The sequence below is a fragment of the Eurytemora carolleeae genome, unplaced genomic scaffold (genome assembly GCF_000591075.1).
Source record: "Eurytemora carolleeae unplaced genomic scaffold, Eaff_2.0 scaffold62, whole genome shotgun sequence".
Lineage (NCBI taxonomy): Eukaryota > Metazoa > Arthropoda > Copepoda > Calanoida > Temoridae > Eurytemora > Eurytemora carolleeae.
This window is the reverse complement of record NW_019396429.1, coordinates 72,660-87,186: the sequence shown is the minus strand read 5'-3', so window position 1 is coordinate 87,186 and position 14,527 is coordinate 72,660. Positions and strand designations below refer to the sequence as shown.

Sequence of the window (14,527 nt, the reverse complement as noted above, 5' to 3'; positions counted from 1 at the left end):
AGAACATATCATTCTCAATATCTAGCTGAGCATGGAACATATCATTCTTAATATCTAGCTGAGCATAGAACATATCATTCTCAATATCTAGCTGAGCGTAGAGCATATCATTCTCAATATATAGCTGAGCGTAGAACATATCATTCTTAACATCTAGCTGAGCATAGAACATATCATTCTCAATATCTAGCTGAGCATATAACATATCATTCTCAATATCTAGCTGAGCGTAGAGCATATCATTCTTAATATCTAGCTGAGCATAGAACATATCATTTTAAATATCTATCTGAGCATAGAGCATATCATTCTCAATATCTAGCTGAGCATAGAACATAGAATTCTTAATATCTAGCTGAGCATAGAGCATAGAATTCTTAATATCTAGATGAGCGTATAACATATCATTCTTAATATCTAGCTGAGCATAGAACATATCATTCTTGATATCTAGCAGAGCATAGAATTCTTGATATCTAGATGAGCATAGCACATATCATTCTCAATATCTAGCTGAGCACATAACATATCATTCTCAATATCTAGCTGAGCGTAGAGCATATCATTCTTAATATCTAGCTGAGCATAGAACATATCATTCTAAATATCTAGCTGAGCGTAAAGCATATCATTCTCAATATCTAGCTGAGCATAGAACATATCATTCTCAATATCTAGCTGAGCATAGAACATATCATTCTCAATATCTAGCTGAGCATAGAACATATCATTCTTAATATCTAGCTGAGCATAGAACATATCATTCTTAATATCTAGCTGAGCATAGAACATAGAATTCTTAATATCTAGATGAGCGTAGAACATATAATTCTCAATATCTAGCTGAGCATAGAACATATCATTCTTAATATCTAGCTGAGCATAGAACATATCATTCTTGATATCTAGCACAGCATAGCATTCTTGATATCTAGATAAGCATAGAACATAGAATTCTTAATATCTAGAAGAGCATAGAACATAGAATTCTTGATATCTAGCAGAGCATAGAACATAGAATTCTTAATATCTAGCAGAGCATTTAGCATAGAATTCTTAATATCTAGATGAGCATAGAACATAGAATTGTTAATATCTAGCTAAGCATAGAACATAGATTTCTTAATATCTAGCAGAGCATAGAACATTTCATTCTCAATATCTAGCTGAGCATAGAATATAGAATTCTTAACATAATATTTAACCAACGAAATCAGATAGAAAATAGTCAAATCCAAAAAATGGATCCTATAAGCCTAATTGATTGGAAATATAATGAAAAAAAAACACCTCAACCCACCTTAAACTTCCACATGTCATCTTTTTATACACTTTGCTAGTCTGTTAGGTCGTAACCGACCTCACATGACCCCAGGAAGGGTTTTTGAATACTTGAAATTACAAAATATTGTCACAAAAGTTTTTGATTTTCGTAAAATTTCAAAAATCCACAAAAAAAATTGTAAATCCGCAACATTTTATTATTGATTTTTTGAAGAGAACCTGTTGAAAGATTGAGCAACAATTAAAAGTTGAAAATTATTCTGTTTTGACGAACTAAAGCTAGGGTAAGAAAAACTAACAACTTCTAAAAGAAAGAGTGGATGGGTGATGAATTTGATGAGTTTGAATGTATTTCTAATTTAACTGTGGCATACATTTAAAAATCTGGATTCAAGTCATAGTTCAAGTCACAAGCACAAAAAAATACAGATGAATATACGAAAAATAAAATAGTGTTCTCGGATGATGAAGCTACATTCTATGACACATGTACACTTCATTTTGTTTTAGAAAAAACAATGGGAGTCATTTCGATAAAAGAGACCAATTGAGAGATATAAAAATATCAAAATCATATACACACCTTTAAATCTTTTAATCTTTATATCTGTCATTTTATGCTTGCTGTAATACACTGGTCGCAAGAATTGTTACTGCATGTTTTCTCTTAACATGGATCTTTAGATTGCTTGGGTAATTTGTCACATAATCACACTCGTCACAAAGATAGCTATATCCTAAATGTTTACTCTTAGTATGTGTCTTTAAACTGACAGATGTAGTTGCAGCATACTCACACTGATCACATTGATATCTTACACCCTCATGTTTACTTGCAATGTGAAGCTTTAGGCTCCCAGGAGTAGTTGCAGTATATTCACATCTTTCACAAGGATATCTCACTCGTTTATGTTTAATATCAACATGCTTTTTCAACCCTCCTTTTGAGGTGGAGGAAAATTTACACTGATCACATGGATATCTCACTCCTTCATGTTTGCTCTTTATGTGATTTCTCAGAGTCATTGCTTCCCTTGCAACATACTCACATTTCTCACATAAATATTTAAATCCCTCATGCTTGCACTTCATGTGTCTCTTTAAATAATATGTTCTAGTTGTAATAAAATCACATTTCTCACACAGATATTTTTCTTCTCCTTTTTGGTGAATATTTTGAACATGATTCTTGAGACTGTTTGGTGTTGATGCAGAATATCCACAATGGACACACAGATACCGTACTCCTGAATGTTTATTCTCTTCATGGCGCTTTAAACCCCCTGATGTGGTTGCAGCAAATTCACACTGCAAACAGGGATATCTCACTCCTTCGTGTATAAGTTCCATATGCTTTTTGAGGCGTCTTGAATCAGTGGCAGTAAATTCACACAGTTTACAAGAGTAAATCACTCCTGACGGTTTACTTTTAATATGTTTCTTTAGGCTAACTGGTTTAGGTGCAATATATGCACGCTGAGTACAAGGATATCCCACAGAGTCATGTCTATTTTTAGTATGCGCCTTTAAAGATTGTGGAAAGGTTGCTACATAATCACATTTATTGCAAGGATATTTTAATCCTTCGTGTTTACTCTCAATGTGTGTTTTTAGACCTCCTGTTGTAGTTGAAACATAATCACATTCAATACAAGGATATCTTATTCCTTCGTGTTTATTCTCGATATGTATCTTTAAATTCCCAGCAGTAGTTGAAACATAATCACATTTATTACAAGGATATCTTATTCCTTCGTGTTTACTCTCAATATGTTTCTTTAGACCTCCTGCTGTAGTTGAAACATAATCACAAGTATTGCAATAATATTTAACTTCTTCATGTTTTGTTGTAATATGATGCTTCAAATAATCAACTTTAGTTGTAACATAATCGCACTTAGAACAGGGATATCTTACTCCTTCGTGAACACTGTCAATATGCTTTTTGAGATGATCTTGTCGGGTACTTACAAAATCACATCTATTACAAGGATACCTTACTTTATCATGTCTACATTTGATATGTCTATTTAGATTTACTACATTAAATGCAACAAAGATACACTGATTACATGGGTATCTTATTCCTTCATGCTCACTCTTAATATGTGTCTTCAGGTAATATTTCCGAGTCGCCACATAATCACATTTAGTACAAGGATACTCAATTATTCTGTGATCACTCTTTTTTGGTTGCTTTGGGTTGAAGTGAAGCGGATCTTCTTTCTGATCCAGGTCTTCATCTAAAATTACATGTCAAGTGGTATACAGTGATAATCAGAAAACTGTAGGTTAGGAAGACGACATTAAGAGTATTTGATATTGTTACTAAGAAAATTGCTTTACTAAGAAGTTATTAAATCAATTATTATGTGAAATGAACCTGTTTACACAATTGTTCTGTCTCAAGTTCATTTGATTGTTTAAAGTCATAAATTGAGTCTTAAAGTCGACTTCCTATCCCAGAGTTTTCTGGGTCTCACTGTATTATATTATAGAGTTATCGATCTTGTTATAAAGACATATTGTTTACATATTCAATACAGAAATATTGTTTACATATTCAATACAGAAATATTCTAAACATATTCAATACAGAAATATTGTATACATATTCAATACAGAAATATTGTATACATATTCAATACAGAAATATTTTATACATATTCAATACAGAAATATTGAATACATATTCAATACAGAAATATTCTAAACATATTCAATACAGAAATATTCTACACATATTCAATACAGAAATATTGGATACATATTCAATAAAGAAATATTTTGTAACAGAAATATTGTATACATATTCAATTCAGAAATATTGTACATATTCAATACAGAAATATATTGTATACATATTCAATACAGAAATATTGTATACATATTCAATACAGAAATATTGTATACATATTTAATACAGAAATATTTTATACATATTCAATACAGAAATATGTTATACATATTTAAAAATTATTTCGAAGCTTTTAGGAAATTGAAAAATTGAAAAAAAATCATTGATTTTCAACAAAATTAGGCAATTTTTAAGCTAATAATGAGGTTCTAGCTAAACGACATATTTATTCCCACCCCCCAAACGGCTGGACCAGTTAGACTGAATTTTTTTGTGGACACTCATGGGAGGCAACCTGGAAGGGGGGTGTTACAGGTTTAAAAAATCTAAATCTCTTTTTTAAAATTTTTTTCTTCAATTTTTTTTTTCCACGGGAAACGCCGGGCCCTTCAGCTAGTTTTTAATATAAATATAGTAGTGCCTTTAAAATAGTCGAATATGCATACGTCATATAAGCAATCTCACTTGATGTTGTTACATAAAGCAAATAGTTTCGGCAATTGATTGAACGTTAAATTCTAAATTATGGTGGATGTCCAAGTCTACTACAGTCAAGGAGAATTAGGGCTGGGCACGTTCCAACTTTTCTGGCCGTTTCGTTTGTCAAAAATCTGTTCCGTTTTTGTTTTCAACCATTAATTTCCATTCAAAAATGGCTGATCCACTTTGTTAACTGTTTTAAAAAAATCAACAGTTTTTGCCGTTCGTTAACGAACTCTTCCGTTAATTTTCGAAAACCTCCGTTCCGTTAACGGAACTTTGCCCAGCCCTAACGAGAAAACGTTGACATACTAAATAAATGTGTCTTGATAATTGCAATAAATAATAATAATAATAAATAATTGCAATGTTTTGCAGTGGTTGATCAAGACGACTTTTTAGTTTAAAGGGCTTATTTTGGTAATTTCAGGGTATGCCCTCGAATTCTGGATGAAAATCGGCTTTTTCTCCGGCCACAGTTGTCTTTGAAAAGTAAGACTAATAATACCAATCAACAGCGATTAGGCTGTTTAGTTTACCCTGAAATTACCCAAATAAGTGAACGGTCCCTTTAAGTTTTGATTTCTAACAAGCTTTCAAGTAAACAAATAGAAACTGTTAATTTAACTGACAGTTTTTCTTTGTTTCTACTGTTAAGCCCTAAATAAGCCGAACATCAAAAGAATTCATCAAATGTCGTATTCTTTACTTTCTGATAATGGAATGTTGCAGATATTTAGTTTTTTAATTAAATGATTATATGGAGCTCTTTTAATCTGTTTCCGCATATTCATGGCTATTTATTTATTTTTGCAAATACTAAGATTTACGTAAAATAGTATAAAACCCATTGAAAAAATTGCCAAGACGACATTTGATAAATCCTTTCGATGTATGGCTTATTTAGGGTTTAACTGTATGTTTACTTATCTATGCTCTTTAAAATCTTGGTAGAAATCCAAATTGAAATAGGAAGTCGTCTTCATTGTATTGATAGATACGACGAGGACTGTCAACCAAGATGAAGATTTGAAGATTACCTTCAATTTTATTAATCTCCGTCTTTGTGTTTTCTTCTTGTACAAAAATGTTACATGTGTTTTCTAGAATAGGATATGTACATTTTTCTTTCTTAAAGGGAGTTTCTCCATTTTCTTCGAAATTCATTTCTTCTCCAATACACTTCCTTCTATCTGAAAAAATATAAAATATAATTTCAAAATTTGGAAAACTAACTAATAAAAAGTTTTCATTCCCTGGAATCCCTACTTCGGACCGAGTTGCCTCAAATTTAGATTAAGGGGAACTCAGTAAATACACAGAAATGTTCTTAGTCTGGTTTAAAAATTCTTAGTTGAGTGGGTTGATTTTTTAGGGAAAACTCCAGGCAGAGCTGGGTTCCCAAGCTAGTTTATGAATGACTAGATTGGGAATCCAGCTTTCCATGGAAACTAAACTTTTTTCCTAGAGTAGAAGTCAACCCAGTCTTGGAATTTCAAACTAAGCTCAGAAAATTCCCGTGGTTCTCCCGAGTTCCCCAATCAAAATCGGAAGCAAATCGGTCATTGGGTTAATCAATTTTGTTCGGACAGACAAACTTACAGACTGTTACGTCTTATACAAAGATATGTACATTATTAATGTACATATGTATCATGTACTAACTTACAAACAATCTTTGAGGTACTCATATTTAGATATAAATAATAGTTAAATGTGAAATTTGATATTTTTTTAATGATCAACATTTTAAATATACAATAAATTAATTCCTGAAAATGACTTGAAAGAAAACTCTGGAATAGGAAGACCACTTTAAGACTCAAAAATCTGTTTCTTAATTAGTTCAATGAACATAAGACACGGCAATTGTTCAAACACTTTGCTAATGGACCCTTATATAACCTTTAACAGTCAATGAGAATGGGTTCAAACCCTTTGCTAATGGTGGGTGTCAAAGTCTACTACAGTCAACAAGAACGGGTTCACACACTTTGTTAATGGTGGATGTCAAAGTCTACTACATTCAACAAGAATGGGTTCACACCCTTTGCTAATGGTAGATGTCAAAGTCTACTACAGTCAACAAGAACGGGTTCACGCACTTTGTTAATGGTGGATGTCAAAATCTACTACAGTCAACAAGAAAGGGTTCAAACCCTTTGCTAATGGTGGATGTCAAAGTCTACTACAGTCAACAAGAACGGGTTCACACACTTTTTTAATGCTGGATGTCAAAGTCTACTACAGTCAACAAGAATGGGTTCACACACTTTGCTAATGGTGGATGTCAAAGTCTACTACAGTCAAAGATTATGGGTTTACACCCTTTGCTAATGGTGGATGTCAAAGTCTACTACAGTCAACAAGAACGGGTTCACGCACTTTGTTAATGGTGGATGTCAAAGTCTACTACAGTCAACAAGAAAGGGTTCAAACCCTTTGCTAGTGGTGGATGTCAAAGTCTACTACAGTCAACAAGAACGGGTTCACACACTTTGTTAATGCTGGATGTCAAAGTCTACTACAGTCAACAAGAATGGGTTCACACACTTTGCTAATGGTGGATGTCAAAGTCTACTACATACAACAAGAACGGGTTCACACACTTTGCTAATGCTGGATGTCAAAGTCTACTACAGTCAACAAGAATGAGTTCACACACTTTGCTAATGGTGGATGTCAAAGTCTACTACAGTCAACGAGAATACATTGTTTGCATTTGCTGAATCAATATGTATTTATAAGTTCATTGAATGCATTCCTGAAAATATTTTGATTAGTTGAGTGCTGACTAAGTATCTAATTGTAAATGCACAATGAATATATATTCGGTTGAGAGTTCAACATGAATAGTTAGTTTAAACAAATACCGATCAGAACAAAATAGTTAAACATTATATTTTCAATGGGCTCATATTACATTTTATTTGTATTTTGTTTTAGCTGAACCTAACTTATCAAGTTAGCCGGTCAGTGGCATAAATAAGGGTTCTGAAGGGGGGGTAAAAAGTTAAAATTTTGTTTACCCCTCCCTAGAATTTTTTCATTTTTTCATTTTATACCTTTCAGCCTTCACCTTGTTTAATATCCTTTAATATTATAGTCATTCATTTTACATTAGATACAAAGATCTGTAAAAAAACTGAATTTATTTTAGTAAGGTAAAACATAATAGTTTTACTCTAAGAGGAAAAGGATGTTACTTTTTAAGATCTTTAGAAAAGCTACTCTGCAAAACTTTGAAAAAATATTGTCTTTGTTTATATTCTTATTTCTTTTTTCTAAAATTTTCTTGTCGCCAATCTGCACATTTAAATTATTTTCTCGATTTAAAAGATATTCAATTTTAAAATCAACTTTTAAAAAAACAAAAACAAACTAAAGTAACAACTCGCTATTCAGAGCCTGAATAGTTCAGGGGTAATTACCTCCAAGATTCTAAATAACCCCAATAACCCCCCTTATTTACGCCACTGTAGCCAGCTCATCTTCGGTTCGAATAGAACCGACTAGCATAACTTGAAATTACGCTTACAGTCCCTTTAAGAATGCGTTGAATTAGTAAAGAGCTTACTTGTTTGAAATAATATTGCGTTATAGAGGTATTTTCTTCTCTCTTAAAAATTTGATATTTCTACTGACATAACATTGTACAGTCCAATAAATGTATTCCTGGTACTGTTTCGATATAAAAGGCTGATTAAATTACTTCGCATTAGATTGTGCATTAAATTCGAGAAGGAGTATCAGGGGCGGATACAAGGGGGGCAGGGGACATTCGCCCCCCCCCCTGAATTTGGAATTTTTTGATCCTATTTTCAGAATAGCTTCTCATAGCATGCTTAAGGAAAAGAAACCCTAGTGGACAACAGGAAAACATCTGTCTTAATAAACTATATTGTGTGAAAAGTTAAAAATCTAGTTTTTTAGTCTTTAGTCATTAATTTTGACTTTTTTGAGTCTTTAAAGTCAAAACAAATTTTAAATCCTGTATCCGCCCCTGAGGAGTGAGGAGTATTTAAAAATATAATAAATATTGGGGTATCGAACAATAACTACTATTTTTTAATCTGAACTGTGGGAGTTATTACCACGCCGTTATATGATTTATAGCTTGAGAACCTACCTTTGTCTGGAAAAAAAGTCAACCCGCATATCTAAAATTGTAATTTAAACTAAGCCATCATTCCCGTGATTTTACCGAGTTCCCAAATCAAAATTTAAGTAAATCGGTGAAGGGGTTCCTGAGTTATGATCTGGCATATAAACAAAGAAACTTTATATAAAACAAACTAACAACTTTTTATATGATAATATTCATAATATATCCAATAATATTATCAAAGAATGGAGAATGTTTCTTTGGATTTTACATTTTAAGGTAAAAAGCAGGAGCAAATGGTGAATTAAATCATTTTTAAAAATGATGAAATTCTATAGGAACAGAACTAAACCTATGAATGAGCCTACCCCCCCTCCCCCCTCACTAGAAAATACCTCCGTAGCGCCTCTGTAATTTTACGAACACTCCGTAATCTCCAAGCTATGCAATACCACTGAATTGCATTGCAGCACAATAATGTGTAGAGAACTAGAGAGGAAGCGCTTTCTCTCTCTCTCTCTCTCTGAAAGAAAGCATTCAAGTTCTGCTCGTATATAGACCTAGTTTTATAGCTTGGATTCCTTACAGATTCTACAATTATCTATTGCGGCTGGAAATTGATTTGTTGCGAGAATTACTTTTTTTGTTTATAAGAACAAAAACATCATCACAAATTATGAAAAAATGTATTTCATCTAACTATAAAAAAACTTAATTAGTTAAAAAATAATAAACAAAACTTTCTCAAAAAAAATTAAGATAGTTTTTTTTTTAATTTCTGAACTAACATTTTATTAAAAATGTTCCCCAAATATAGGTGACCAGAAAATTCCGAAATAGGAAGACGACTTTTAAGAGATGCTTAAGTTTATTTGATGTTGTTTCAAAGCAAATAGTTTTATTGGACAATTATCAAATTACCCATTTAGTGAAATGCAGGGTCTGTTTACACTGCACAATTTATGTGTCCCATGCTCATAATTAACTATTGAAAGTCATAACTGGAGCGCAAATATTTGCTTACGTTTCAAGTAAAGATTGAACGAAATTTCGATGTTTTTGCGCATAAGCTATTTCTCGCAAATTCTGAATAAAATCTTGGTCTTTGCGTATTTCTTTTTATCCTGCTATTTCGAATTATATTTCGAGCTATTTCATTATTTCTTTAAATTTCTAGAAACAATTCCAGGAAATGATCAATAAATTCAAAATTAAATTAATCAGTGTTACAGACTGCTAGCCTGCCCAAAGTGAATAAATACTAAAGTGGACCAAACTCATAGTTGGATGACGACATTTTATGTCCCAAGTATTTAGAAATATCTATATATATATATATAAATTGGTCTGTATACGGAGTGTACAGTAACTGGACTCCCTTTGTTTACAAACACAGACTTAGAATTTGTATTTAACTTAAATATAAGTTAACGTAAATTAAGATTTCAGAAGTGAATTTTAGCCATTTTACTGCACAATAAATGATTTCAGACAACGCACAATAATGCCTGCAAGCATAATCTGTAAGACAAGGAATGCACAATTTGTGATACCGAAAAATGAAGATCNGAGTTTGAAAATAAAAGTTGAAATTTTATATTCTCATTTTGGATTTTGAAATCTCACTACCGCCAATAAAACAGTTTGAAAATAAAAGTTGAAATTTTTTATTTTGGATTTTGAAATTTTAAATTAATATTTCATTATGTCATGCAACACATCATAGCTTAATTTCGTTTTCGTGCACATTACTGCAGTACAAGAATTTGATTCTTCATATTCATGGGCATTACAAAATTACATGCAAAAATGACCTGTATATTCTAACGGAAATTTCGTATTCTTACAAAATTTCGTGCAAATAAAATATATATTTTGAATGAATGCGCAAAACTGTATAGATACGAAAATGATGCGGAATTGCTTGCAATAAATGTCATTTCGTGCATTCCATGCAACTGGTGCGCAAGAGAATTGACTGTTTCGTGGAAACCCTAGTGGAGAGTAAACATGCGGGCGTAAGATATCCTTGTATGAACTGTGATTATGTGACATATGGTATACCTTGAATTGGAAGAAACTGTTAGCTTCTGTAAGTGCAATTTTACGTTAACCCCCATGCAATGCATAGCAATGCCTGCGATTTAAACGGTAACCTTGAAACTTTAATCTGATCAAAAAATGGAAGCACTTTTTGCAAAAATTTTATTTCAGGGAGGTGATCTGAGCCACCTATATGATATTTTGTTGGCCTCTTGTATCTCGGTTGATGTTCTCGCAGAGGCCATCAATACCATCTCAGTGCTTATCCGGGGGAACAATGAGAACCAGGTAAAAAACTAAGAAATTGGTGAATAGCAAAAGATATCTTACTCCTTCATGTTTACTTTTATTTGTTTTCAAAAATCTGGTTCAAAATTAAGATCAATATAATGAAACGCTTTTTGACCCAAAATTAATATATATTGTTTATTTAAAGATATCAATTATGAATTATTTAGTTATTAGAATGATATTTTGTATTGCTAATTGTCAAATATAATGATTATATACATGTCTACTAAATTGATGAAACATGAATGCATTTTTAGTGTCTATATCTACAATTCTACATTTCAGCTGGAATACAGTTAACAATTTGAGGCCAGTTACAAACATTTTCATCTGGGTCAAAATACAACGGACTTGGGCACTCCATTAAAATTGGGATATCTCCATTACACATATAATATTTGGTACAATCCGTTTCATGGGGTATAAATACAGGAAATCCATCTGTACTTGGATGGCAAGCGACAACTTTCCTCCCATCTTTGATGTGGTTCTCTGAAGTTACGTAAAAGGATGTAGTAGATGTAGTATTGTAGGAGTGTGTAGTATTGTAGGTGGGTGTAGATGTAGTATTGTAGGATGGTAAAGTAGATGTAGCATTGTAGGATAGTGTAGTAGTTGTATTATTGTAGTAAGGTGTAGAAGATGTAGTATTGTAGGAGAATGTAGTAGATGTAGTATTGTAGGAAGGTGAAGTAGATGTAGAATTGTAGGATGGTGTAGTAGATGTAGCATTGTAGGATAGTGTAGTAGTGGTATTATTGTAGTAAGGTGTAGAAGATGTAGCATTGTAGGATAGTGTAGTAGTTGTATTATTGTAGTAAGGGGTAGTAGATGTAGTATTGTAGGAGAATGTAGTAGATGTAGTATTGTAGGAGGGTGTAGTAGATGTAGTATTGTAGGAAGGTGAAGTAGATGTAGTATTGTAGGAGGGTGAAGTAGATGTAGTATTGTAGGAGGGTGAAGTAGATGTAGTATTGTAGGAGGGTGTAGTAGATGTAGTATTGTAGGAGGGTGTAGTAGATGTAGTATTGTAGGAGGGTGTAGTAGTTGTAGTATTGTAGGAGGGTGTAGTAGATGTAATATTGTAGGATGGTGTAGTAGATGTAGTATTGTAGGAAGGTGAAGAAGATGTAGTATTGTAGGATGGTGTAGTAGATGTAGTATTGTAGGAAGGTGAAGAAGATGTAGTATTGTAGGATGGTGTAGTAGATGTAGTATTGTAGGAAGGTGAAGAAGGTGTAGTATTGTAGGATGGTGTAGTAGATGTAGTGTTGTAGGAGGCTGTGGTGCTTGCTGCTCCTGTTCCTGTCGTAGTTTGTTGACAATCCACTTGACTTGGCCAGTTGCAGACATTTAAATTAGCATCAAAGTACAAAGGAGGAGCGCAGTCCATTAATATTGGCCAATTCCCATCACATTCATAGTATTTGGTGCAATCTGTGGGATGTGGAACAAATACTGGAAACCCATCTACGCTTTCAGGACATACAACGTTAAACTGCCGATCAGAGCCTTCAAAACCTCCTACGAATAAAAAGCTAGCCAATGCAAATTCTAGTTTCATGTTGTCGAGAAGTGTTGAGGTTGAGAATGGACTGATAGAACTTTGCTTAAATATACAATTTTATACTTTTCTTATCAGCTAATGATTGTGAAGGCTTAGCATGAATGAAAGAAGAAGAAGATTATTCTAATTCTTGACAAACAACGTTTTTTAATCTTATCCTGGAGCATACTCAGAGACTTCTAGGAATTCAAGGAAATATACAACGTCAATTGAATACTCTAACTAAACAAACCTAGAAGTGTTGGTACATGTTTAAAAGTAAACGTTAAACTTCTATATGGAATATTTGATGCTTCTTTTTGTTGTATAATGTTTAACTAAATGTTCATCATTCAAAAATCCAAACATTTTCAAATAAATCAAATATAATATATTTGTCACATCTAAAAAAAAATTGTAAAACAGATTTAAAAGAAGTGCCCAACAGACGGTAGGAAGCCAGAGGTGCCCTCGATCCTGTTTGGCAAATACCATAGAGAATAGAATATATATTAGAGGGGAATTTACTGGAAAAAAGTGTAAAACGGCCATTTTGTTGCACTGTTTCCATACTGCAGGTGTACTTCACATATTTGTGCTATATAACCTTTTGGGCCCTGGAATATCATTTTATAGAAAANAGAAAAATATGAACCTTATTTTATTATTGAGCTATTGAGCTAATAATCTAAAATTTAAAGAGAAAAATATGAACCTTATTTTATTATTGATCTATTGAGCTAACAATCTAAAATATGACCTTATTTTATTATTGAGCCATTGAGCTAACAATCTAAAAGTTAAAGAGAAAAATATGAAGCTTATTTTATTATTGAGCTATTGAGCTAATAATCTAAAATTTAAAGCCATTGAAAATGGTTGTATCATATGCACGCAATTGCTAATATTTTTTTTTCATTTTTCTGCCATACTTTTTGCAATTTTTAAAACCTCCCTAGAAGAAATCTCCCACATTTGCATTTTTAAAACTCATGAATTAATCTAACTTAATTGTATTTAAGATTACGAGCAGTGATGTAAAAAGAAAGGGCATACAATAAAATGCAGTGTGTTTCAATAAACATGGGACTTCAGCGATGACTTCTATATAATATCTTTGTGTTACACTGAGTTTTTACGTTAACAAATTACTATTAACAATTAATATGAAAAACTTAATTCATAGAATAGAAAGACGACTTTTAGACTCTATTTATAAATGGAAATATTCCAATATGCCTAGGAAACAGTAATTGTGCAACATAAACAAACCCATTTCACTTAATTCGTGATTTAATAAGTGGCTAGTATAACTATTTGCTTTGTAACAACATCAAAAATACTTAAGTATTGCTACAAAGTCGTCTTCCTATTTCAGATTTTCTGGTTATTAATATGTTTTTGCACCTCTAGATATTAAGCTATAAGTTCTTTTATGAGAGTTTTCAATTTATTTAGTATCATTCAAATTTTCCAGATATTCAATACCTACGACTGTATTAAGAGTAGCTTGGAAACCCAGCTTTTTCTGGAACCTAAATTTTCAGTATAAAAGTCAACCCACTCAAATCAAATCAAACTTTTTACTCTAGCTAGGTACATCTATGTGGTTCTACCGAGCTCACAAATCAAAATTTTAATTGAGTTATGACTGCACATACAGTGAAACCCTTAATAACGAATACATCGAAAGAATTCATCAAATGTCGTATTCTTCACTTTCTGATAATGGAATGTTGCAGATATTTAGTTTTTAAATTAAATGATTATATGGAACTCTTTAAAACAGTTCCCGCTCTATTTATTTATTTTCGCAAATACTGAAATTTACGTAATATAGTATAAAACTCATTGAAAAATTGTCAAGACGACATTTGATAAATTCTTCCGATGTATTCGTTATTAAGGGTTTCACTGTAGT

The 14,527-nt window shown here is 32.2% G+C and overlaps 2 protein-coding genes across 5 annotated transcripts; both read right to left on the bottom strand.

The window, feature by feature from the left end:
- Positions 1–1,763: 1,763 nt before the first annotated feature.
- LOC111703127 (zinc finger protein 142) lies at positions 1,764–9,219 on the bottom strand. 3 transcript variants are annotated; one of them, XM_023474992.1, is made up of 3 exons: positions 9,122–9,219; positions 5,662–5,814; positions 1,764–3,527 (listed from the first exon to the last, which is right to left on the bottom strand). In XM_023474992.1, exons 2-3 carry the CDS (start codon positions 5,786–5,788, stop codon positions 1,900–1,902), a joined length of 1,755 nt encoding a protein of 584 aa, XP_023330760.1. In that variant the 5' UTR covers positions 5,789–5,814; positions 9,122–9,219; the 3' UTR covers positions 1,764–1,899. The 3 variants fall into 3 exon arrangements, with proteins under 3 accessions (XP_023330760.1, XP_023330761.1, XP_023330762.1); XM_023474993.1 differs by lacking the exon at positions 9,122–9,219 and adding an exon at positions 8,199–8,573; XM_023474994.1 differs by lacking the exon at positions 9,122–9,219 and adding an exon at positions 7,687–7,769.
- A 1,962-nt stretch (positions 9,220–11,181) lies between these two features.
- Positions 11,182–12,671, bottom strand: LOC111703128 (cell wall protein DAN4). Of its 2 annotated transcripts, XM_023474996.1 has the most exons (2): positions 11,921–12,671; positions 11,182–11,758 (listed from the first exon to the last, which is right to left on the bottom strand). In XM_023474996.1, the coding sequence occupies exons 1-2, from the start codon at positions 12,622–12,624 to the stop codon at positions 11,335–11,337; spliced, it is 1,128 nt and encodes a 375-aa protein (XP_023330764.1). In that variant the 5' UTR covers positions 12,625–12,671; the 3' UTR covers positions 11,182–11,334. The 2 variants fall into 2 exon arrangements, with proteins under 2 accessions (XP_023330764.1, XP_023330763.1); XM_023474995.1 differs by having other exon boundaries at positions 11,182–12,671.
- Between the last annotated feature and the right edge of the window lie 1,856 nt (positions 12,672–14,527).